The sequence below is a fragment of the Pseudorca crassidens genome, chromosome 3 (assembly GCF_039906515.1).
Source record: "Pseudorca crassidens isolate mPseCra1 chromosome 3, mPseCra1.hap1, whole genome shotgun sequence".
NCBI classification, from domain to species: domain Eukaryota; kingdom Metazoa; phylum Chordata; class Mammalia; order Artiodactyla; family Delphinidae; genus Pseudorca; species Pseudorca crassidens.
In genome coordinates this window covers 119182877-119209462 of record NC_090298.1, presented here as the reverse complement: position 1 = coordinate 119209462, position 26586 = coordinate 119182877, and the positions used below count along the sequence as shown (strand labels likewise).

General features: G+C 46.0%; 1 protein-coding gene across 3 annotated transcripts in view; it reads left to right on the top strand.

Moving 5' to 3' along the window:
* FGF1 (fibroblast growth factor 1) overlaps positions 1-26586 on the top strand; it is a 102442-nt gene that overhangs the window by 71535 nt on the left and 4321 nt on the right. For all 3 annotated transcript variants that reach the window (XM_067732117.1, XM_067732116.1, XM_067732115.1), the window contains 2 exons: positions 7383-7585; positions 22810-22913. In XM_067732117.1, the coding sequence (XP_067588218.1) occupies positions 7417-7585; positions 22810-22913 (273 nt within the window). In that variant the 5' untranslated portion in view covers positions 7383-7416. The remainder of the gene's footprint in view (positions 1-7382; positions 7586-22809; positions 22914-26586) is intronic.

Below are 26586 nucleotides of genomic sequence, written 5' to 3'. Positions count from 1 at the left end.
CCTCACCAGAGGAATGAAGTGGGTCCCTGCCAACCTGACACTCCCTGGCAGAAATAACAACACCTGGAACTTTTTTCCAGACCCTACCAACTTTCTCTTCGTCAGATAAGGAGGTCAGACTTGAGACCAAAGGGTCTGACTCCTTCCTTTAGATCCTTTATTTCCTTAATATTTCCTTTGAAGAAGGAAGGAAGTATCTTCTACAAGATGGGAACCAGGTTTGGCCCTGCTTTTAACCCAGGGTAGGATATTCCAGCCCTAATTTGAACCCAATTAAAATACATGTGTGCTCTCGGCTTACCTACTCTGTTAATACCTGTAGGACATCACCTTCTAATTAGGTGTCCTGATAATATGTTTCCATGAGAGTCTCCCGAGAAGGGATTGGCCTGGTATTCGATCAACAAACGTGCACAAGGCACTAATGATGTGCAGCCACCTGCTAAGGGCTGGGTCTAGAAAGAAAAGCACAGCGTCTGTTCAGGGCCTCAGAGACTAATGAAGAAGATAGTCAAGCAAATACAGTTTAATTATATTTATTCACGCTTCCAACAAATGTCTATCAAATGCCCATTCAGTGCCAGGCATTTTACCAGGTACTAGGAGACCATGGTGAACAAGGCAGATTGGTTTGTTCTGTCATGGAGCTGACAGCTCAGTCATGAAGAGAGACATGAATTAAATAATCACAAGAATGAAGGTGTAATTAGAAACTGAAGTAAGAGCTCTGAAGAAATGTTAGATGGTCCCCTGCGAACTAGAGGAATCTGATCCAATTAAGGGAAGTCAGGTAAGGCTTCCTTGAGGAACTGACAACTGAACTAAGACTTCAAGAAAAAGTAGGAGTTGACCAGGTGAGTGGGGTAAAGAGGAGGAGGCAAGGAACAGCGCTCCAGAGAGGGAACAGAGTAGGTAAAGGTCCTCAGGCAGGCGGGAATGCATGGTTTCAAGGAAGTGGAAGGCTAGTTTGGAGAGATGAGGAATGAGGCAGAGGAAGAGGCCAGGGCTGGTCCTCCCAGAGCCCCACAGGCCTTGTTCTGGCCTTAGTCTTTATCCCAGAGCAATGGGAAAACAATGAAGGCATTAAGCAGGGCATATGCACAGCCATTACACCCAGTGCTGTGACAGAGTAAATGGAATGCTGCTATGGGAGCATTAGGGAATCAACTAATCTGAACTGGTGTGTGTGGAATGGAGGAAGAGTAGGGATGTCAGGGCTGGGGATGTGTCCAAGCAGGCTTCCTGGAGGAAGAAATATCTGAGACGAATTTCTGAAGGATGAGTATGACTTAGAAAGGCAACGGTGGAAGGGTGGAGGAAGGGGGAGAGAGAGAACATGGCTGGGTGAGTGTGAGGGTATGGGGAGACTCCAAGAAGAGCAGGCCAATAAGAGAAAAGGCAACAAGGTTAGGTGGAGACCAGATGAGGAAAGCCTTACAGGTCATGGTGGGGTCTGGGTTTTATCCTGACGGCAGCAGGGAACCCACTGACACAGTCAAAGATCTTCAGCAGGAGAGGGATACTCATTTTCACATGTTAGAAGGGTCCCTGGCAGCAGGGTGGAAAGTGGACTGGAAGAGAGCAGTGCTGGAGAAGAGAGGCCGCTGCCGCCTGCCTCAGCAGCCCAGGTGAGAGAAGGTGTTGCACCTGCACTCAGGCAGCACAGTGAGAATGGAGTAGGGAGGGTGATGCTAGGAGACATTAAAGAGGGACAGATGAAAGGGCTTTGTCACCAGTGAGATGGGTGGGAGTGATTTCTACTCTAATCAAAGAATAGTCTCAACAAATTGATTTCTATTTGTGCTGAGTCTTGCCTTATGACCTTGTACATGGTCAATTTCCGTAAATGCTCCATGTGTCCTTGGGAAGAACGGTGTTGACTAATTGTGGGGTGCAGGGTTCTCTTACATGGTGCATTCCATTAAACATGTTAATTGTGTATTTCGATCTTCCACATCCTTAATATTTTCTTGTCTGTTTGCTCCCTCATTTATGACAGAAATGTGTTAAAATCCCCCACCGTCATTGTGAATTGGTCAACAACTTCTCTTTACGTATTTGTCAATTTTCGCTTTATATATTTTGAGGCTATGTCATTAAGTATACACGTTTAGAATTTTTATATCTTTCTGTTGAACTGATCCACTCTCCATTATGCAGTGATCCCTTTTATTCTTGATCATTCTTTTTGTCTTAGACCTACTTTATATGATATTAATATTGCCATACCAACTTTTAGTTTTTTGTTAACATCTGGTGTCTAGTTTTGTGTGTGTGTGTGTGTGTCTGTTTTTCATTCTTTTGCTTTTAACCTTTCTGTGTCCTCATGTTTTAAATGTGTCTCTTGTAGTCAGAGTGTAGATGGATTTTTTAAAAATCCAGTAGCTAGTAAATTTAGCCCATTTACATTTATTGTGATTATAAATGTATTTGAATTTATTTCTGCCACGTAATTATGAGCAATTTTTAAAAACATTTCTATTATTTTTCTCTTTTTTCTAGATTCCTTTGGATAAGTACAATTTTATTTATTCACCTCTTTTCCCTTATCCCTACCAGTTGCTGACTGGAATTAATGCATTTTATTTCTTTTCTTTTAGTAGTTACCCTTAACGTTTAAACATGCATACTTGACTTATCAAATTCTAAGGTTAATTAATATCTCTAAGGCAGAGTTAAGGCTTTTGGGTGATTCCATTCAAAGATACAGGATCAAGGACTTAGGGCACATTTGAGACCAAAGGTGAGATCTGTTTTACATATGCTGGGTTTGAGGACACATACCCAATTATCACCTTAACGGATGCCTACACATCTACCTTCAGTGGCTTAATATACTTTGCAAAATATCCTCCTTCATGGGTATTCTGCATTGCTTAAGCAGTGACAGGAGTTAAAAACAAAATTAAAAAAATAAACATCACTGTTTGCCTTCCTTTGATTCTTAGAACCACGTCTTCCCTTCTGACCTAGTCACCAGGGCCAAACTGAACACTAACGTGTCCTAGAAACAGCAAGCTTCACAAACATTCCTTCGATAACTGTTGATAAGCTGAGAACTGAGTCTGAAACAGTGACCTGGATTCTCTCTTACATAATGATGGCTTACCTTTGCCTCCTCCATCTCCTCTACTATGTTTGTGGCTTAAATGACGAGGGAGGAGGTGCTTAGCTAATTTCTGCCACATATGAGAGGGAAGGAAAAACTCCATTTCCATACCAACTGAAAAAATTATTTTAAATTAAGCATTCAATCGCAGCTGACCTAGAACATATCAGGATTCAACCAGTTCAACAAAACCACTTACTTGTATCTCCTAGAGGTCAGGTCACAGTTGTAAACTTTCCAAGTAGTGTTATGAATACTGTGCCCAGTTAACCCTTCAGACAACTCTGAGGTAGGCAGGGTGGGGATGATTAGAGGAAACATCTCGGAAGGAACAAATGACTTGCCCAGGCTCCCAGAGCCAATCTGTGTGCAGCTGGGGCTGTACAGTGTTGCTCACTCTCCCACACTGTAAAGTGACTCTTGTATTCCTGCATGAGAGCGTATACTTAACATCCTGTCCATGTGTCAGAGTTCAGGATCTCTTCCAGAGGCTACAGCTAACAAAATATATCAGGCTTAACATGGACGGTCCAATAGGCCTGGTGTTCCCCTCACTTTAGTGTCACTGGTAAGTCCAGAAAAATCTCCCCAGGGCCCCAAATCTCAGAGGGCAGGGCTTAGCACACCACGATGACATGGAGTCCATTGGGCTTGGTCTTTTCCATCTCCCAACACACACACAGATAACCCCTTCCCCCGACAGCCAACAAAAAGATAATACTAACCACAAGCAGGGCTTATACAGTATGCTCAATGCCTGATTTCACACAGTTAATGGATTCATTTGTTAGAGCAATTTGTGAAAATCCCCAAGGACCTGGTAAGGCTGCTGCCTAATGGTTTTATCACGTCATATACTTCCTTCATTCCTATCCTTTAATTAACAATACTAGATTGGCAGGGAACTCTGGACCAACCACTGCTAAAAATATAGGTAAATTGTAAATAAAGCAAAACGGGGGGAGGGGAATTCTGTGCCTCTGCAGTTCCCTCCACCAACAAAAAGAGGTTTCATTTTTTTGTATGTTTTGGCCGATTCGTAATCCCACTGATACAGTCTATCGAATTCACATTGACACAAGGCTTACTTTCAGGCATCAGCAAGTCACCTTCAGGTTTCAGGTACGGATCTGAACTTAAGGGCGACGGGAGAAATCTGAAGTCAGTGCAGCCACACCATCACTGTCCCTCTTACTGGGGGGAGCAGGCAGAGATCAGAGGCATGGGCTTGTATAACCCCAGGCTGCAATACAATCAAGGGGGAGGGGATGCCCGCCGGCCTCTGACAGAAGGCCTTTAGCTTCATGGTTTACACACACATGAATGTGAGCGTCAGTATAATTCTTGGACAGAACTGATGCCTCCAACCTCGGCCAGTGCATCTGTTCCCTGCATCCCAGTGGGATGGAAGAAAGAATGGAAATGGGAAGAGCCAAATCCATACGCAACACGTAGAAACCAACTTAATGGAGACTCCCCACGGGGGCTGGATCTAGAAGGGAGGCTGTCCTCACCACGCAATTACTGCACAACCAGGGCTAATGGGGACCTCCATTTGAGAAAATCCAGGGACGGCAAGAAACAAAATTCTGCCCATCGAAGATGGACAACACAAATGGCTCTTTGTACAGTGTAATGGCCACCACTAGTATATGATTATTTTCTCCTATACCAAATTAAGTACTCAGTAAGTGCTTGAAAACAAACAAAAAAAACCTGATGGAACAAAAAATATGGATTATCTCTTAGCTGTAATTTAAGGAAGAAGGATCATTGTTGTATGCTAATGAGAGGAGATGGGTGAAGATGCCCATGTTTGGAAGCACTAAACTGCTTTACATTGAGGGGATCCAGAACGGAGCGGAGGAGGAAGCGGAGGGAGAGGAAGATTGAAAGGCTGGGACGGAAAAGGACTGAGTACAGAGACAATGAGAGAGAGTGTGAGAGACAGAGGTGGGCACAGAGACTCAGAGGCTTGTGGGTAAAGAGAGGGTTTGGGAAGAGAGAGTGAGGGTTTGGGAAGGAAATGCAAAGTGCTGTGCAAGGTGAACTCTGCAGTCTGCCCTATGAAACTGATGTATATGAAATTAATTTTCCATGTTATTGGACTATGTGAAAAGGGCCGGACAGAGTTTCACCATATGTGAAGGGGATATTTGGAGTGGTCTGACTTTAAAGATAGTTTATATGGTGTATGCAAAACTCTCTTTGGGGGTCCTTGGAGGGACTTCAAACCACAGCCCTTGTGGCTGTAGACTGGGAGAGATGTACTAGACACATTAAAATGCCTAGAGCAGAAGAAACACATGGAGGCTTCCAACATGAGCCCTAATTCCGAAGTCACCGGGACAAAGCACCCAGATTGCTCCCTTGATTTCTGATGGAATCACCTTCTATGCGAGCAGCTCCGTGAGGCCGCTCCAGGGATGCGTGGATGGGAGTGTGAGAAATGCAGGAGGCTGGCTGGCCTTCCGTCAAATTCACAGGGCTCCTAACACCTGGTGACTTGGGTTCTCTGGGAAATGAAGAGATGCACGGGGGCAAAAGCAGAGGCTGTGGGTGGTGACAGCCAATACCTGGGTCACAGATGAGTAACTTAATGAATGATCAGGTCGTGGGGGCAGATGTATGTGCCAGGCAATGGGTAAAATCCCCACTTCTAATACTACTACTGCGGTCCCAGTAAAGTCACTTCACCTTGTCATGGCTATTAAAGGCAAGTTAGGGCTTTCTTTCAACAGACCCCTTTTGAGGCTCACTTACTAGCTGTTGACCTCGGACAGGCCACTGAGCAGCTGTAAGCTTTGGTTTCACTTCATAAAAACATGAGGATAACATTAGCATCTGCCTCCAAGAATTATGGTGAGGAGGACAGGAGTTAACTTGCAGCCCACAATATGTTAATGATGATCATTATTATGATAAGGCCACTTGATAATCAACGTGTACAATGAGCACCTACTCGCTGTTGTAAGATGAAGTTCTCATGTTGGTTTCCAAGTCTCCTCTTCACCTCTTTCTTGTACCGTCCTTGTAGTCAGCACCAATTCATTCTCCTAAATGGTGGGGTAAGTAGATATTTTAAAATACTAACGTTTATTGGCTTTGCTTTTTAGTCCTCAGCGGTGTCACGGATGCATTTTCACACTAAAAATATAAATTTGTATATAGTGGGTATATACAACATTAGAGGATGATAATAGGCAGTATGGTGGTTTCTGTGTCAACAGTAAGTATGTCTCATTAGAAAATAATTAGGAGGAAGATGGCCTTAGTCCTAGGAACAGACTACCGTCTTCCCTGTGTGATCTGACGATATACAGGAAGCTGTGGACCCAGGCAATTGCTAGCAGAACCCTCAAAATGCTCCACCCCATAAAATGTCCTTTGGCAGTGACTGCCATTTAACAAACCCCACTGATGGGGGCTTCCCGGGTGGCGCAGTGGTTGAGAGTTCTCCTGCCGATGCAGGGGACACAGGTTCGTGCCCCGGTGCGGGAGGATCCCACATGCCGCGGAGCGGCTGGGCCCGTGAGCCATGGCCGCTGAGCCTGCGCGTCCGGAGCCTGTGCTCCGCAACGGGAGAGGCCACAGCAGTGAGAGGTCTGCGTACCGCAAAAAAAAAAAAACAAACACAACACCTCCACGTGCCTTCTTCTCCAGCTCTGGTTCTGTTCCCACCAGTAAACCCAGAACTGTCCTTTACAAATTAACTGTTGGCTGCCTCGGAAATGCCCCTCACCGCCACCTACCCCGCCCCCGCCTTCCCCATGGGTCTCCCATGCCCAAGCTCCCGGGGCTATCTCCATACAAGGGCCTCAGCACCTGGCCAAAACAGTGGGAGGGTGGAGGGCACAACCTCAGTGCTGGCCTCTCGGCATTTGCGGGTTTCAGCCAGACCCTGAGTGTTATTTTAGTGCAACTTCGGCGTTTAATTTGAGGATGTGTGTGGATCAGAAGGAGGAACCAAAACATTATTTTTTTTCCTCTCCGCCAAATGATCAAATTTGATGTTCTAAAAAACACACAGCCTGGTCCAGAGCTGTGTCCAATTGGGAAGTGCGACATGCCTGAAAATCCCTCCCCTACCAGGGACCATCCTTCCTTAACCACTGGCCACAGCACAGGCCTGTTTACTGTGGACAGCACCTGGGCAGTCTGTGGTTACCACCCGCCCAGGAGCCTGTGCCCTGAGGCTCTCCTTCCCTTCTTGAAAGTGCACGCTGCACCTTCGCTGGAAGAACGTTCTACAGGGTTGTTTAATTTCTTACAGCCTTGAAAGCGCCATAACCAGGAGCTGCTCAGCCATGGCTGAAGGGGAAATCACAACCTTCGCAGCCCTGACCGAGAAGTTTAATCTGCCTCCAGGGAATTACAAGAAGCCCAAACTCCTCTACTGTAGCAACGGGGGCCACTTCCTGAGGATCCTTCCAGATGGCACAGTGGATGGGACAAGGGACAGGAGTGACCAGCACAGTAAGCACCCATCTCACCTTTCTGGTGCCTTCCTTAGTCAAGGACGGAAGAAGGGAGGATAGCTAAAGAAGGGCTGTACCCTCTTCCCCAAGGCTCTATTCAGGCATGACACCCTCAGAGGCAGGGGGAACAAGGTGTAAAGGGTCTACGTGTGGAAAAGGGGGAGTTGTGAAGGCTACAGCCTGCCTAAAGAGGTCCTATTTCAAGAGTTTAAGAGGACTCTCTGTTGACCTAACACAACTGCTGTGAGATCAGACTGGCTACCAATGTTCAGTTGTTCCAGATTTCTGTAACTAGCGAGAGGTCTGGTCCCCAGGGCCCTGCTCGCTCCATGACAGGAAGGGCCACGAGGGGCAGGGTTGGCAAACCGCCCCCCCCCAAAGACATGGGCTCAATTTCAAGTTAACTGACTCTCCAGGTTATCTTCCTACTGGGCTTGATTTGTGAAATCCTAGTTCATAATCGTAGTCTTACACATCCTAAGTTGTGCTTGCTCTCACATCTGCATATTGTGCAGATGTGTTTGGGGTAACCGGGAGGAGTGAAGTCATTCTCCAGACCTTATAGAAACCAAAGGGCAAGAGCGATTCCAGCCAAAGGCCGACTATCTCTTCCGGGCTTTCCTGCCAGCCCAGCTCCCAGATGGTGTTGATAAATGGAGGTATGACCTTGGAGAAAAGAATCTCCTCGACTATCTAAGAAACAAAATCTCTTCGTTGTGCTTTAGTACTTCCGGCGGTGGTGTGTATGTTTGATGTTAGGTGTCTGGGTCCTACTGTGATGTGCTCAGGGATTCCCTGAGCACCACCAAGGCATTAGATGTTGGAGAGGAGCCAGAAGTCAGATCTGGTCCCTGATAGGAGGGTCTGTAGGGTCAGACGTGTCACGCACCAAGAGAAGGAGCGTGTGGATGAAATCAGGAGACACAGAATAGCACGGGTGGAAATTAAGGTTGCTGCAGGATGGCTTTAAAATGAAATGCAGAACACTGGCTTTGATGTGATGGTTTCTATATCAGGTAGTCTTTCTTATTCACACGATATGCACCAAAGGTTGCAGGCACTAAGCACTAACGGTCACCCCAGTGGCGCTCACTCTCCATCCTCAGATGCACAGGTGGTGGGGACGGAAGCCAGCGCTTACCAAACCAGGCGGCACTGTCCTGTCCTTCCCGCCCACCAAGCAGACCCTTGAGATGAGAAGCAGGAAGACTGAGGTTGGGGCTGGACGCTGCAGGGTTAGAATTTTTTAGCTTGGTTTAGATGGCTTGTCTTCAGATGGGCCTGTTGAATGCCTTATACCCGATGCAAAACAGGTACCAGAGTGAAGCAAAAAAAAAGACTGCTGAGTAGGTCAAACACCTACAGAAGCAATGTTTACTGCAAATAAATGGACTCAGACTGCAGTCTGTTGTGTTGTGTCAGACAAGCTACACAATTCATGTGATCTGCCTCATACAACACAAAGGGAACAAGTTGTAATTTCTCAAAGGTTTTAAACGTTTCTAATAAGTCTTAGCTTTCCAAACCAACGGGAATGCTCTCTGGTCCTTAGAGTCCCAGGAGAAAAAACAACCTTGGTGATGTGTTCCACGGCGTTAAGCTGGCTCTTCTGGGAAACCTTAAATTCTGGGGTAACAAGAAGCTACAATTACAATTCCAAGTACTGGAATTTCTGTACAAATGGTAGATGACTTCACTGTTAACATTATAGACTGCACTCTGGGTACGGAACTTTGGGACAACTTCTGCATAGCGCTGCGAATTCAGCTGCCCGACCTCAGATGTCAGGAGCCCTGGAGGGCAGCATACGGTAGCGTAGGAGTGTGCGTGAGGAGGTGTGCACACAAGTGATGCTGGATTAATTACTTTCCAAGTGAACTTGGGCTAGTTACTTAACCATTTTGGCCTCACTTTTCTCACGTGTAAAATAAGAATGATATTACTTGCCTCACAGGCTCCTTGGGAGGGTTCCGTGAGATAACGCAGTGAAAGTTCTTGACACAGTCCCCTGACGCAGAGCCACAACTCAGCACGTGTGGCTATTCTTGCCACCACTGTCACCACCACCACCACCAAGATTTCCATGTATTCAACGCGGCACATGGAGATACAGAACAACACTTGAGGACCTTGCCTAGTCTCTTCTCTTCAATAACACTGCCCTCCAGGAAGGCCAAGGGTCTAGATTCAGGTTTTGATTCAAGGCCTCTCTGGCAACATTCAGAGTCGTTGCGTTGGCCTATTTACTTAGTGTAGAACTAAGAACAAGGGACAAGGAGGGCAGAAGTCAAATTCGGGTGAGTGAGCAGAAATACATCCCCGTACCTGTCAGTGCCAGGAGAGCTGGATCATCCACATAGCCCCTGCAGAGTCAGGGGCCCCAGATTTAGAGACAGAAACCTTGAGTTCATATTCCTATGCTTCCACTTTCTAACTGAAGCAGCACTAGACAACTACCATTCTCTCCATTTTGCATAAAGTGCTGCCAAAGCAGCTTCCCATCCCCCACCCCCAAGACCCTTCCAATCGTTCTCTCTTGTCTAGCAATGTAAAAGTCTCCAGGGTTCCCAGCTATCTCCTCTTGGGGGAAAATACTGAGGCTCAGTTTCCTCACCTGTGCAACGGGAAGAGCAGCACTGCCTTGTGTACCTGACAAAGCTGAAAACTCTTATAGGAGATCCTGCAGCCGAGAGGACTCCCTTCCCACCATGGATGCGCCCTGTAAATGGGGTTCTGTTGCCCTCTTCTGCCCAGTGACGGTACTGCCACAAGCCTTCTGAATTTCAAGTTTCTTCAGAAACAGAATCAACCTGGGCAGGCATGGAGTGGATGATCCCTGAGTGGCTGGCACAGCCTGGCGATGGAATGGTTTCTATTCTTTGATCATTAGTTTGAGCATGACTGGAGGCCATGGTGACAAGTAGAGAGCCACACTCTAAGACTTCCTTCAGGAAGAATATTTCTAAAAGCCAATCAAATATTTAGGTAAACCTACATAAATCACGCAAGGTAGAACTGTACTCCTTCCAGCTCTACAAGGCAAAAACACAAAAAAACAAAAAACCTACGTTCACAGGTCTTCCTTTTTTTAAATTTTTTTAACATCTTTATTGGTGTATAACTGCTTTACAATGATGTGTTAGTTTCTGCTTTATAACAAAGTGAATCAGCTATACATATACATACATCCCCATATCTCCTCCCTCTTGCGTCTCCCTCCCACCCTCCCTATCCCACCCCTCTAGGTGGTCACAAAGCACCAAGCTGATCTCCCTGTGCCATGCGGCTGCTCCCCACTAGCTATCTATTTTACATTTGGTAGTGTATGTATGTCCATGCCACTCTCTCACTTTGTCCCAGCTTCCCCCTCCCCGTGTCCTCAAGCCCGTTCTCTATGTCTGCATCTTTATTCCTGTCCTGCCCCTAGGTTCTTCAGAACCTTTTTTTTTTTTTTTTAGATTCCATATATATGTGTTAGCATACAGTATTTGTTTTTCTCTTCCTGACTTAGTTCACTCTGTATGACAGACTCTAGGTCCATTCACCTCACTACAAATAACTCAGTTTCGTTTCTTCTTATGGCTGAGTAATATTCCATTGTATATATGTGCCACATCTTCTTTATCCATTCATCCAATGATGGACACTTAGGTTGCTTCCATGTCCTGGCTATTGTAAATAGAGCTGCAATGAACATTGTGGTACATGACTCTTTTTGAACTCTGGTTTTCTTAGGGTATATGCCCAGTTGTGGGATTGCTGGGTCGTATGGTAGTTCTATTTGTAGTTTTTTAAGGAACCTCCATACTGTTCTCCATAGTGGCTGTATCAATTTACATTCCCACCAACAATGCAAGAGGGTTCCCTTTTCTCCACACCCTCTCCAGCATTTATTGTTTGTAGATTTTTTGATGATGGCCATTCTGACCGGTGTGAGGTGATACCTCATTGTAGTTTTGATTTGCATTTCTTTAATGATTAGTGATGTTGAGCGTCCTTTCATATGTTTGTTGGCTATCTGTATATCTTCTTTGGAGAAATGTCTATTTAGGCCTTTTGCCCATTTTTGGATTGGGTTGTTTGTTTTTTTGATATTGAGCTGCATGAGCTGCTTGTATATTTTGGAGATTAATCCTTTGTCAGTTGCTTCATTTGCAAATATTTTTTCCCATTCTGAGCGTTGTCTTTTTCATCTTGCTTATGGTTTCCTTTGCTGTGAAAAAGCTTTTAAGTTTCATTATGTCCCATTTATTTATTTTTGTTATTTCCATTTCTCTAGGAGGCGGGTCAAAAAGGATCTTGCTGTGATTTATGTCATAGAGTGTTCTGCCTATGTTTTCCTCTAAGAGTTTGATAGTGTCTGGCCTTACATTTAGGTCTTTAATCCATTTTGAGTTTATTTTTGTGTATGGTGCTAGGGAGTACTCTAATTCCTTCTTTTACATGTGGCTGTCCAGTTTTCCCAGTACCACTTACTGAAGAGGCTGTCTTTTCTCCATTTGTATACTTTTGCCTTCTTTATCAAAAATAAGGTGACCATATGTGCATGGGTTTATATCTGGGCTTTCTATCTTGTTCCACTGATCTATATTTCTGTTTTTGTACCAGTACCATACTGTCTTGATTACTGTAGCTTTGTAGTATAGTCTGAAGTCCAGGAGCCTGACTCCTTCAGCTCCGTTTTTCTTTCCCAAGATTGCTTTGGCTATTCGGGATCTTTTGTGTTTCCATACAAATTGTGCAGTTTTTTGTTTTAGTTCTGTGAAAAATGCCACTGGTAGTTTGATAGGGAATGCAGTGCATCTGTGGATTGCTTTGGGTAGTATAGTCATTTTCACAATGTTGATTCTTCCAATTCAAGAACATGGTATATCTCTCCATCTGTCTGTATCATCTTTAATTTCTTTCATCAGTGTCTTATAGTTTTCGGCATACAGGTCTTTGGTCTCCTTACGTAGGTCTATTCCTAGGTATTTTACTCTTTTTGTTGCAAGGGTAAATGGGAGTGTTTCCTTAATTTCTCTTTCAGACTTTTCATCGTTAGTGTATAGGAATGCAACAGATTTCTGTGCATTAATTTTGTATCCTGTTACTCTACCAAATTCATTGATTAGCTCTAGTAGTTTTCTGGTAGCATGTTTAGGATTCTCTATGTATAGTATCATGTCACCTGCAAATAGTGACAGTTTTGCTTTTTTTTTTTTTTTTTGGCTACCTTGGGTCTTCATTGCTGCCTGTGGGCTTTCTCTAGTTGCAGCAAGCAGGGGCTACTCTTCATTGCAGTGCATGGGCTTCTCATTGTGGTGGCTTCTGTTGTTGTGAAGCATGGGCTCTAGGTGCGTAGGCTTCAGTAGTTGTGGCACACGGGATCTAGAGTGCAGGCTCAGTAGCTGTGGTACACGGGCTTAGTTGCTCCATGGCATGTGGGATCTTCCCTGACCAGGGATCGAACCCGTGTCCCCCGCATTGACAGGCGGATTCTTAACCACTGCACCACCAGGGGAAGTCCCAGTTTTACTTCTTCTTTTACGAGTCTGAGGTCTTCTGCCAGCGTTCAGTAGGTGTTCTGTAGGAGTTGTTCCACATGTAGTTGTATTTTTGATGTATTTGTGGGGAGGAAGGTGATCTCCACATCTTACTCCTCCATCATCTTGAAGGTCCTACCCACAGCTTTTCTTTGTCCCCAGCCAGCTGATCTGCCCTGGGCAAGATAGGGAAGTTTTCAAAAATGTGTCCTCTTCCTACCTCCAAGAGAATCAGTTTCCTAGAACCTAACACAAGGCCTTGCTTGGAGTGGTATAAACTACGACGGATGACTGTGTATGGGCTGCTGTAATGTAGACCTGAGTCAAAGGTCTCCACTGGTGGGAATTTCTGGCCTGCAGAGAAGATGTTTTTGGTTCATCCCTTTACGATGGCTCAAGTCACTGCTGTAGGAAATTAGCAATGCAGACTGTGGAAGTTTGTTACTTCGCCATACGAGGAAGGCCAGGCAGGATGACACAGGAGAGCTGCAGACTGTGAGAAGGGGCATGGGGGGCAGGGTGTGAGAAGCTTCATGCTGACTCCTAGGGCTTGACTTGGGGAGGCTAGTAAATGGTCGTGTCACCAGGAGAGGGAGGCTCCTGGAGGAGGAACAGGGGCAGGGAAAGAGGACCTGCTCCATCTCAGACACAGGGCGTTTGAGGAGTGCCTCGTGGACCAGGCAGCCCTCCTTGGGGTTATCACTTCACATTTACTTGTGCGATTATTGAATGGTTCTCTCCCTCGCTGGGCTCCCTGAGGACGGGGACTTTGTCTCTTACAGCTCAACACTGCAATTTGTGTGTCTAGCACATTGCCCGGCAGCTGGGATCATGCTCAAGAATATTAATTTGATGAGTTAATGAACTGTGTTGGTGGCAGGTAAATTCAAATTCAACAATATATTCCATAAATATCTATCGAGCACCTGATATATGCCAAGCACTTCACTAGACTCTTTCATTTCCTCTTAGCCACGATCCTGTGAGGTTATTAATTATCATTCAAAACTAACTGCCCTGTGAACTAACCCTGTGAACACAGGGCCTGGCACCAGCCAGCAACTGGGAAACCTGGCACCGACCCACAGCTGCATCTTCCAGGACCCTCTCCATAGCCCACTACCACCCCCGACACCAACAGCACAGCCGTGCATCCCGCACACTGATCAAATAAACCTGCTGAATTCACAGAGTCCACTGTGTGGGTCAGGTCGGTGTAGGTGCAGGGCCCATCACTGCTGTTTACTGGTTTCCTGTCACCTTGGGGAAGCTACTTTTCCTCCACGTGCCTCAGTTTCCTCATTCTAAAAACAAGGATGGCAACAGTACCCACCCTCATAGAAAAGTAGCAATTCTAACTGTGGTAGTTTGTGAAAGTGTTTAACACCCTGCCAGGCCCATGATAAGCGCTCGGAACATGGTATTTATCATCATCCTCCTCCTCCTGAAGCTTGCTCGGCCTTCCTTACCCAACCATATGATCTTGAGAGTCTGTTGAGATAAGCCAGATGCTACATCAGCTCCCTCCATCTCAGCGTCTCCGAGACTGTCCAGGCTTGGAGCTCTGAAGGCCTGGCATGTAGGTACCTCATGCCCAGGCGCCAGCCCCACAAGCCCTGCCCTGACCTCTCCCCCCGGCAAGCTGTCTTGGGCAAAGCAAGGAGGAGCTCCATGCCTGATTCTGCTCTTCCTGCTAGAGTTCCCTCTCTGCCTAAGGGGGCCGTGACTTATTCCTGGACGGGATTCATCACTGGAACAGCAACTGAAGGATAGGAAAATGCTCACGAGCATCCCAAACCTGCAGCCCCTCCTGCGGCACGCACCCCCTCGCCTCGCCAGGCACGTAGGAGGTTGCACGGAGAGCGGGATTACCGGCACCACTCACCACACAAATGGAAATGTTCCTGAGCAAAGTGTGTGCCAATCAAATATTTATAAATCAAACCACATCCTAAAGGCAGTAGAGGAGTTCACTGGTCCCAGGAACCCTGCTCTGCAGCCCTTTAGAAAGGGCAGGCTCCTTCCCTGCAGTGAATCCCTCCTGCCCCTAGTTCTGGGGGCAGTCCGGACTCCGGTTCTGCTACCACTCGGCACCTAATGGTGAAGGCACTGTGTTCCCCATAAGCCTGGGCCAAAAGTGAAAACAGCTTTTCAGAGGACCATGGTGGGCAGAGCCGGGCCAGGCTGTCAGGCATCAGAAAGAGGGGCTAGTGTCCAGGCAGGCAGGCACGCTCTCCCCAGCGGGATGCCATGCCGAAGGCCTCCCTCCCTCTCCTCCCCACCGCTCCCTTATCTGCTTATACAGAAGGGGTTTTTCCAGATAAACTTTTTTTTAACTATCACACAGTCCATGGACTATATCAAAATTTCCCAGGCACCTTTTTCAGATCCTAAAGGGGAAGCAGACACCTTCACACATTCTAAGAAAAGTTTTTTTCGTGTGTGTGTGTGTGTGTGTGTGTGTGTGTGTGTGTGTGTGCGCGCGCGCGCGCCTATTCTAAACCACTGGAACTTTTTTCTTCCACAAACTCCATTTTATTTCTTCTCCGTCTTTCTCTAATGTTTTACGGCGCCCGGCTTGTGGCTACATTTTAATTATAAATGCCACTGACATAAAACAACCTCACGGAGTTCTGAATGAGGGTGACCTCATGTTGGGTAAACACGGCAAAGGACGGGAAGTCTCCAACCCAGAATAAACCAGGCACGTAATCTCTCTTGGCCTCTCTCTGGAGAGCAGAGGTGGAACGCAGGCCTCTTTTAAAGGCCACGGAGGAACGTGCTGCAGAAGCAGAACCCCCACCTGCAGACGTTCATCCTGCTGAATGCACCGGCTGTAATCTTATCTTTAAAAATTCCTAGGGCAGGACAGGAAGATACTAGGATGGTGCCCAAGGCTCATGTCTCTTGCCACTGGCAGGCTCCTAACTCCTGTTCTTTCTTTCTATCCTTGGAAAGTAAGCGATCATGTGTCTTACTGTGAATCAACTACTATTGATAGCTAATGGAAGGGTCTGAGGAGCAGAAGAGAAAGCCGGAGATACCGGCTTATATTTCCTCAGGAAAAAAAGGAAGAACACCTAGTCGGGGACCAGCATATCCACTCAAAGCCCTGGATTCCTCCTTACGTAGGTTCCCCTAAGTAAAGACGCATGAAGGCATCCAAAGGATGAGGGTCCAAAGGATGAAGCAGGAGCAGGGTCTGCAAAGGCGATTTGGTACATTTCAGTTATTTGACATTTACTTTTGCTACATCAGCTATTTCCAAACCAGCACACCCTAATGCATGCCTAGAAAAGGAGCAGGATTGCATTCCACTGGGGACACTGTGGTTACGAATCCACCAGGCAAACGCCTCCAGCCTTCCTGCAGTGCTTTATAAATTTGAATTTCTCTAAGAAACTTGTATCTATCACTAGAGTACCTTTATAAAAACTGCTTTCCGGGCTTCCCTGGTGGCGCAGTGGTTGAGAGTCCGCCTGCCGATGCAGGGGACGCGGGTTCGTGCCCCGGTCCGGGAAGATCCCACATGCTGCGGAGCGGCTGGGCCCGTGAGCCACGGCCGCTGAACCTGCGCGTCCGGAGCCTGTGCTCCACAACGGGAGAGGCCACAACGGTGAGTGGCCCGTGTACCGGAAAAAAAAAAAAAAAAAAAAAAAACTGCTTTCCATTTCTTCTGCTAAGTCAAAAGTCGCTGTCCGCATTTCAGAACTAGGGAACACTGAGTTCCCATAGAGCTAAATGATTTGTCTCGTTTTTCAAAAAGTACTCGCTCCTTCATCCTTGGGATGCTACAGAGCCACTGACCTTCCCGCTCATAGAGAGCAAGTCCTAAATTCCCCGTATGGGAGGGAAGAGATGCTCCCGCTCTGTGCGCTGGGTGCTAACCTGGTGGAAGGTGCTGGAAGAAGAAAATGAACAGAGCAGGTGTGGCTTTAGTGGCCCTTCACCAGCTTTCCTGGTTCCCTGTCTGCCCTTAAGAAGACGCACCTTTTGCAGATACCTACGTTCAGGTCTACGTGGTACCTGAGGTCAAGCCTGCACTGGGTCATAGAGCACCGCAGGGGTCAGCAGCAGCAAGAAACTGAGTGTCTGCCCACCAACCAAGAACCAGGCTTTACACATCAACTACCCACCCCCCACCTCCCAAAAGTATCAGCAGCCCCATCACCCAAAGTGAACCACTGTTGTCACCTGGCTGTTCTTACCTCAGAACTGTGTCTTCAAAGAAATGAAGAGTTAGGATGAAGGGCAAGTTCCTTCCACTCCCCTCCCCAGCCTCAATCCTTCTCATCCTCCCCAGAGCAGCCACTGCTATGCATTTGGTCTGAATCGAGCGCACATTTTTATCTTTTACTCCCTATCTATTCATGAGCTATGCGCATTGTTTTATGTTTTTTACAAAAATTTCATCAAGTATTTACCATAAATAGTCTTTTGCAATTTGCTTTCTTTCACTGCACATTATTTTCTGCTTTTCTTTGAAAGGGAAAACAATTAGAGAGAGAGAAAAAAAAGAGAGTTTTTGTTGTAGTTGCACTTTTGTTTGCTTTTAGCTCAAAAACAAGTGGGGTGTTTGCTACGGTGCTGCTTGATCACTCTGGGTCGTCTGTACCCCTAACTGGGTGTCAGCCCCTGAAGGCAGGGACCTTGCCAGCACTGAGCACAGCGCCCAGCACACGATGGCCGGTGCATGAAAACGTGGTGACTGGGTGGCTTTCCCTGAGCCCCCTGCTTGCTCCAGGAGGGAGGAGCTGCTGCTTCCACCCAGGCTGTTGGCCAGGCCCTCCCTCTCTTTCTGAGCCCCCCTCTCTCACTCGCTCTCCTTCCCACCCCCGAGCAGCAGCCGCGGGAGGATGTAGGTTTGGAAAACTGGAATGAAGTCACACTAGGGAGTTGGACACCTAGTCAGTTACACGAGCAACGCGCTGGGTGTTACTCCTTCCTGCCAGCTCTGCTTGCAGAAGGATATATGCTTAAGAAACTCAGCCAGAAAGAAATCCAGTGAAAATGAGCTATGAAACTTGGACATCCTGGAGAAATAATATTTACAGAGGAAACTCTTGAGACGAACTCTCAACAGTACCACAGCCCTGGTGTTGGGGCTCAGGGCTGAGGACTGAGTCCTGTGCCAGGCAGCTCTGCTTCATGTTTACCTCCATGGGGCGTTTACACAGCCAAGACGGGACTCCTCAGACAGCAAAGTCAACCCTACTTAGCCCCACAGAGAGACAAACGGGCACTATTTAAGGCATAGGACAGAAATGGACTAGAGAATGAAAAGCTTTAAAAAAACCTCTTCCTTGGTGATAATGATGTGTCAGTGTAGGTTCATCAGTTATAACAACTGTATCACTCTGGTGGGGGACGATGATAATGCAGGGGAGAAGGCGTATGGTAAATTTCTACACCTGCCCCTTATTTTTGCTGTGAACCCAAAACTGCTCTACAAAATAACGTCCGTTTAAGAAGATTTTCCTGGATTACCCAAAAGGACTTGCCCTTTAAGACTCTTGTTGCACCTATAATGTGTCTGACTAAATACCTACTTATATGGATGGTAGGTGGAGAAAAAGTCCCAGGCAACTAACATCACTCAATTCTACGGCTATGACATGGGATCCTGGATGGTCATCTGCCATCTGGTACATGTCTGACCTTGAACACAAGGGGACCAAGGAGGGAAGTGAATATGGCTTGATTTGGACCAATCTCCCTGATAACTGGAGCTCAAGGTATTGTACGAAAGACAGGAAAAAGTAGGATACCTGAAATAGGTGAGCCTGGGTTCTGGTCATGGTTGTGCCCCTGATTATAAGTATAATGTTTGGTGAAACATGCGCTTACCAAACTTCAGTTTCCTTACCTGTGGGACAGAGCCAGTGCCACCTTCCTCCAGGGCTGCTGTGAAGAGTGATGAGGGCACCTAAACACAGTAAAAATGGCAGTCATCGTACTGGACACTTCGAGGCATCAGATCATTAAACCCCACAATTCCATGAAGCAGATACCATCATTATAGATAAGGAGATAGAGGTAAATACCATGCCCAATCATCACACAGCTAGTACACAGCCAAGCAAAATCTGAATTCATGCAGTCTGCTTCTGGAGTCCAAACTCTTTCGTTTACTCTTTATATCAAGATAGAAACCGGCATGATGCCGGGCACATTGTAGGTAATCAGTAAACGATTATTCACTTCCTTTGATCTCTCTTAAAGATACAGGATTATGATGGGAAATTGATACAAAATACATTTGAAAGTTCTCTGAAAACCGTGAAGTCCAATGAAAATACAGAGCATTAAAAAAAATGTATTGAGATAAATTCACATACCTTACAATTCACCCATTTAAAGTATGCAATTCAGTGGTTTTTTTTACATTCAAAGATTTGTGCAACCATCTCTATAATCAACTTTCATCACCCCAGAAAGAAACCCTATACCTCTTAACCCAAAAAGAAACCCTATACCTCTTAACCACAGTTTCCCCTTCTCTCTCCAAGGCCCTCCTCAGCCCCTGGCTACCACTAACCTACTTCCTGTCTCTATGGGTTTGCCTACGCTAGACATTTCTTTTAAATGGAATCATACAATATGTGGTCCTTTGTGAGTGGCTTCTTCACTTAGCATGTTTTCAAGGTTCAGCCATGTTGCAGCGTGCATCCGTACTTTGTTCCTTTTTACGGCCAAATAATACTCTATTGTATACAGCATTGTTATTAAATGTATTTACATGAGTCCTAGACTGTTAGAGCTGAAAAAACTCTAGAGACTGAATCCAAACCACTCCCATTTTACTAACAAGGAGACTGTAGCCTGAAGGTTAAACAGCCTAGCCAAGGTCACTCTGCTGGTCAGTGGCAGAGCCCAGCCTTGACCCTTACAAACTCTCAACTTGGCCCCATCCTACTTCACTCCACAAAGCGTCATTGGAAACACAATTCAAAACGCGCAGCTTACCGATGATGGACCAACAGAATCATCTCTGCAACGATCAGCCTAACATCATTCATTCAGCAAATGCATACTGTCTGTACCCGGAGCACAGGGCACTATGGGAGGCACTGGAGACTGAAGGAGGAACAGGATAGCTAAGATTCCTGCCCTTTCTCCCAAGTGTGCAGTCCCCTGGGGAGGTAGAAATTAATGAGTAAAGCCCTAAACGATAAAAATAAGTGCACACTTTACAAAATGCCATGAAGGAAACAAACAGGGACCGAGAAAGACAATGATGCAGGGACTAGGGTGGCAGGGGTCCTGGCTGAAAGGACTTGCTGTGCAGAGTGTGGAGGGGCACTTGGGTGGGGAAGGCCTCTCTGAGGAGGGAGTTTTAGGCTGAGGCCGGAAGGAAAAGGACCATCTTTGTGAATATTAGGGGAGAGGAGATACCAGACAGAGGGCAGAGCGTGTGCCAAGAGCCTTAGGCAGGAGGGAGCTCGGGGTGAGGCAATGACTCAGGGAGCAAGTGGTGTGACCCGAGGCTGGAGAGGGGAGGCCTCTGGTCTGTGCTCTCATGCCTACCTCTCAGAGCTAAGCGGAGTTAGGAAGACCGGTGGGAAAGGAGATCGTGGCTTCCGCTTTCCTTCCTGTGAATTAAATAAACACCACTTGCCAGAGGAGGCCCTGAGTTTCTGTGGCTAAGACTTCCAAGGACAAGAGAACTGCATCTTCAATAAGGGTGATGTAACTATGTATCACCCTTAGGATGAATCATAAGATAAGGAAAAAAGAGGGAAATGAGAAAATACAGACATATTAATAAGGAAGTGGTGAAATGATTATGGTACAGCCACATAATGGAACACAATTCAACTGGCAAAAAGAAGGTAACTACTGAAGTGGAAAGATTTCCAGTCAGTTGTTAAGCGAAAAACACAAGGTGTAGAACTGTATGGTATTTCACCATTTGCTTAGGAGAAAAAAAAAAAAAAAAAAGGCAGGAGGGATAACATCTCTCTAGAAGGATATATTCCAAATATGTCTCAGGGGGCTTCCCTGGTGGCGCAGTGGTTGAGAGTCCACCTGCCGATGCAGGGGACACGGGTTCGTGCCCCGGTCCGGGAAGATTCCCACATGCCGCGGAGCGGCTGGGCCCGTGAGCCATGGCCGCTGAGCCTGCGCGTCCGGAGCCTGTGCTCCGCAACGGGAGAGGCCACAGCAGTGAGAGGCCCGCGTGCCGCAAAAAAAAAAAAAAAATGTCTCAGAGGAGTTTACTTGTTTGTCTCTGTCTCCCCAGGAGAACGTGCCCCAGAGGAAGGGCAAGGATCCTGTCTGTCCTGTAGCCCCATCAGTTGGGAGTGGGAGGCTGGAAGGACTGAGAGAAGACATTCACCATCTCCTCTTCTATGTTTCCAAGTCTGAAACATGGGAATATATTTCTAAGAAATTAAGTGAAAACAAGGGGTCTAGAGGTGCCAACCGAAACCCTGTATTCCTTCTAGCACCCCTTGCGCCTCAAACTTTGACAAAGTCAACCCTTAGAGGGGTCAGCTGACTCCAAGAGAACTGCTGGGTGCTCACTGGTCCCCCGTCTAGATTTCACTCCTTATCATAACAATGGCTATGACCAAAGAAATTTTCCAGAAGAATCCAGAATTCATTTCAATTCCCAAATGGGAACCATCAAATCACCTCTCTCCAGAGTCACTCTGGGGAGGATGAACAAATGAATAATTATCAAGTGGGACTCCAGTGAGGTATCCAGCAGTGAGCAAGGCACCATGGGAGTATCAGTCAGTATAAATGGAAAGAAGGCAACTCAGGGTATCTCAGTCCTCGCCCTCAACTTCAAGGTCTCTCAACCTCGGCACTATTGACTTTTTGAGCTGAATAATTCCTTGATGAGAAGGGCTTGCCTGGGCGCTGTAGGATATTTATTTAGCACCATCCCTGGCTTCTACTCACTAGATGCCAGTAGCACCATCCCACCCCAGCTGGGAAAACCAAAAATGTCTCCAGACATGGCTAACTGTCCCCTCTAGAACAAAATCATCCCCAGGTAAGAAGCACCATTCCCATCCCAGGTGGCTGCTTCATTCTCCCTTTCAAATGCCAGGGTTTCCCCTCTGCCTGTATCCCAGTGGGGTTGCCACAGAGGTTGGGGGTTGACTGAACTTCATTGTGGGTGAGTTACCTGAGTTTCTTATGTGCCAAGCAATCTAACTTCCTGGGAACCTCTTCTATCTGGGAAAATAACACTATCAGATTTTGAAAAATAACCATCTGTCCACGAGAAGCTCCCCCACCAGGAAGGCCCGGGCCATAAAAAGGTACCCCTGCCAAAGCAGGTTGATAACGGAAACTGAACACCCTCAGGCTGGCCGGTTGCCGACTCTATGATCCCCCCAAGATCACTGGGATGATGGAGCCAGGGAAGTGAATGCTGTTTCCTCCTGTGACAGTGCCCCATAAAGTGCACGTGGGGTCACGTTGTAACGAACAAGGCAGATGGGTGGGCGAGCCCGCCATCATCTCTCCTTCCCTCGAGAACATGATTCCCAATGGACAGCTTTCTTTGGAGGGCAAAGAAAAAGGAACTGTATTTCTATGTTTTGATTAATTTGAGGCTCATCCTTGAGGGCTCTGTGAGATGAATGAGCAGGATTTTCCGTGGCTAACTGTCTTGGCCGCCAGGCCCTATCGGCAAAAGCTTAGTGTTTATTTACTTTTGCTCGTGTTATTTTTATTTCAGTTCAGCTGCAGCTCAGTGCGGAAAGCGTGGGGGAGGTGTATATAAAGAGTACGGAGACTGGCCAGTACTTGGCCATGGACACCGACGGGCTTTTGTACGGCTCAGTAAGTATGAGGCTGACATGCTTCCAGACTCGGCCAAGGTTTGAGGTTTCCAGAAATCTTGTTACATGGAGTGATGCACACTATAAAGCGTCAATTAGTCTCTGTTTGTTATTTTTTCCAGCAGGATTCCCACCCTCCACCCTGCCTTATTTTAGGCACAAACATAAAAGAGTTTCTTGCGGGATTCTCTCAAAATACTCCAACGTATTATCACATAGACAAAGAGAAAAAACATTGATTGAAATTTTAGTAACTCATCCAGTCACTCGCTCCAGAATACCCAATCCCACTTCATTATTTCATTCCAAAAATGTTTCTTGAGCATCTACCATGGGCTATATAGGTGTGTCTCTTAAGGCTTTTTACAAAAATTGCAGAGCCCAGACTCTAGCAGTTGATATTTCATGCATAAAACTTTGAAAATAGCCCTTTTATTCTGGAAGCGTCACCTAAAAGGATAAAAAGTTTAGTAACTTGGGCTTCCCTGGTGGCGCAGTGGTTGGGAGTCCGCCTGCCGATGCAGGGGACACGGGTTCGTGCCCCGGTCCGGGAGGATCCCACATGCTGTGGAGTGGCTGGGCCCGTGAGCCATGGCCGCCGGGCCTGCGCATCCAGAGCCTGTGCTCCGCAACGGGAGAGGCCACAACAGTGAGAGGCCCGCGTACCGCAAAAAAAAAAAAGAAAAAAAAGTTTAATAACTTAATTCAACAAACATTGAGCAAACGCCTCCTGTTGTCCAAGTACAGTTGGGTACTGAGAGGGTGCAAAGGTGAGTAAGCCACATCCTTGCCCTGGACAAGCAAAGTTCAAGAGTTTATTCAGTAGCTAAAATCCTGCTGCATCTCCTGCTCCATCTCTCTCCTAGTTAATGCTTTATATATGTTTGACTCGGTACATACTGATCTTCGTGAGAAAAGAAGAGAATAGGGTCAATCTGATTTTGTCCCCAGTGGTATCTCTGGTAAACGATTTGAACGGAAAGAGAGCTGAAGCCAATGGCTGCAGGTTTTGAAAATATTTCTGGAGTTCAATGATCCTTTCTCTGTAGCCTAACAATTGAACATTAAGGCTTCACCAAACCCCCTTCTTCCCTTTTATGAAAGATGTCTACCAAAAGGCACCCAGTAGGTGGGATTTTAGTTTGGGGCTCCCTTTAACTTACATCAAATCGCCAAGTGGCAATGGGCAAAGGAAACTCTCTCTTGAAGCTGTAATCTCAGCCAGAGTTTGGGATGTGAACACAAGTTCATTTTTTTTCATGCTGCCCACTAGGGCTCAGGAGATGAGACCATCAGAGGAACAGGTAGTTCCTGCAGGCTGTTTGCTGAAATATGGATTGATTTGGACAACTTGAAAGGGTTTGGAGCTAGGCAGTGACTGGTACATAGGGAGTAGACTTTTTTTTTCAGGCAGGCCTTCCAATCAGCAATAAAATCAACAGGCCAATCAATCATTCAATCTCAGACTCATAAATGAATCCCATGCCTCTGCCACTTTGGCAAGTTACTCACCTACTCTGAACCTCGTGTGAAACGAGGACAGTAATGGATAATTACCGCGTACTTACATACTTAAGAAGAGTCAGAGAGACAACGCACAGAACCCGCCCACTGGTGTAGCAATGGCAGCTATAGGGCAGTCGGTTTACAAATCCCTTACCCTCATTATTTCTTGCATTATGTGTTACAATTTTATGGCTTTTCCTCCTTTAAATCAATTCTGATGTTTATTATAACCTTCTCTTACTTGTATAGAAATTTGATAAAGACTCCCCTAAATCCAGATACGTCTAGGCTCCAGACACCCCCTTCTCCCACCATAGTCCTGGACATCACTGATTCACCTGACATATTCATAGGGTGATATTAATATATTATGCCTAAGAATTTTTATATTCCCCCATTGATAAAGATAAGTTCTAAAATATCTCAGGGCTCTGCCTCATGCTCTTAACCCATTTTAGGTATTCATCCATCCTGATACAAATTCATGTGTGTGGAAAGGACATATTTATTAAAAAAAATGTCTGAAAGGCTCTAAAACATTAATATATTTATCTTTGGGAGTGGTACATGGCTGATTTTATAATATATGAATGCCTTTCTGAATTTTCCAAATTTTTTACAGTTGGTATCTGTCACCCATGTAATTGGGAAAAAGCATGCTAAACATAAAAAAGAAGTTAATTAAAACAATAGGCATGAATCAACTCTTCATCCCCGGGCCCGTGGCATTGCACGAAGTGCACAGTAAGCACTGACAAATCCTGGTTGAGGCACAGATAGAGCATCTCCAATTTGGCCTGCTGACTCAGCCTGGGACTCAGCCATTCTGTGTGTCAACTGCTCTAGTGTAACAGACACAGCAGGTGGGGGACGTGGCCGCCCCGAGCTTCATCACAGAACACAGGCCTGACGCCCACTGAGCGGTGTCATGGGGTGAGTCCTCCCTTGCAGGAGAGTGGGCAACCCACCCAGGTCCAAAACTGCCTACCTCCTCCCACCCTTGACAACGTGCATCGAGCAATAATGTCTGGATGAGTTCCTCTAGAGGCAACAGAGTCACCTAATTAAATATTACATCTATGTCCCATCTTGGTCCAAAACGATCTGAAGTGTCTCACCCAGTTGTCACTGCACTAGACTACAGATGAAAAAGGGGCAGAATACTTCCTGTTATGTAGTTCCTTACTAAACAAAGGTAACTTTTCTGAATACTTTACATGAACTCAAGAATCAGATTACATTCATCACCTAGCTGATGTGCACCTATTATCTGCAAAATTCTTTGTCTTGGGGGAGACACAAGGCTGAGAAGATTCCATCTCTTCCCTCAGTAGGACTGACAGTCTAACAGACAAACATGCCACAAATAGAGAATAAACAATAGGACTGGAAACCACCAGAAAGGGACTCACCAACCACTATATGGGTGAAGAGGTAATATAGAGATCACATGACTTGGAATTGGAGCAAAGTCCATACACAGCATATGTATGTTAATACTCCTGTTTATATCCAAATATAATGAATGTATTCTAAAATCTTGACAAACAGAAAGGGCAAAGAACTGGGATTCCTCCCACTCTAACAGATGAATTTTAGTAAAACAGTAACTGTTGGTAGATATTTTCAATGTAATTGCACTATTTAATATGTTTTAACTATCTCTCCAACTTAATAAATTTACATTTGCATTGGATCCCACTGTATGGATGTACCGCTATCCACTTAACCAATCACCTTTCCATGGGTATTTACGTTGTTTCCAATATGTCACCATTATAGCCAATACTTCAAAGAACATCCTTGAAAATACCACTATCTCATAAGCGTCAGTTCCTAGAAGTGAAAACCCTGAGTCAAGGGTAATGCATATTTTAAATTTTGATACTTATTGCCAAAGTCCCCTCACAAAGTTTCCACCAACTTATCTCACCAACAGTGTCTGACAGTGACTATTTCCCACACTCTCCCCCATACTAAGACTTGTAAATCTTTTTGCTCTTTGCAGATATTATAGCCAACATATTAAATCATTTTTGAATTTGCATCTTCTTGCTAGTGAGATTAAATATGTTTTCATAGGTTTATCACCGATTTTTTTTTTTTTTTTTTTTGCGGTACGCGGGCCTCTCACTGTTGTGGCCTCTCCCGTTGTGGAGCACAGGCTC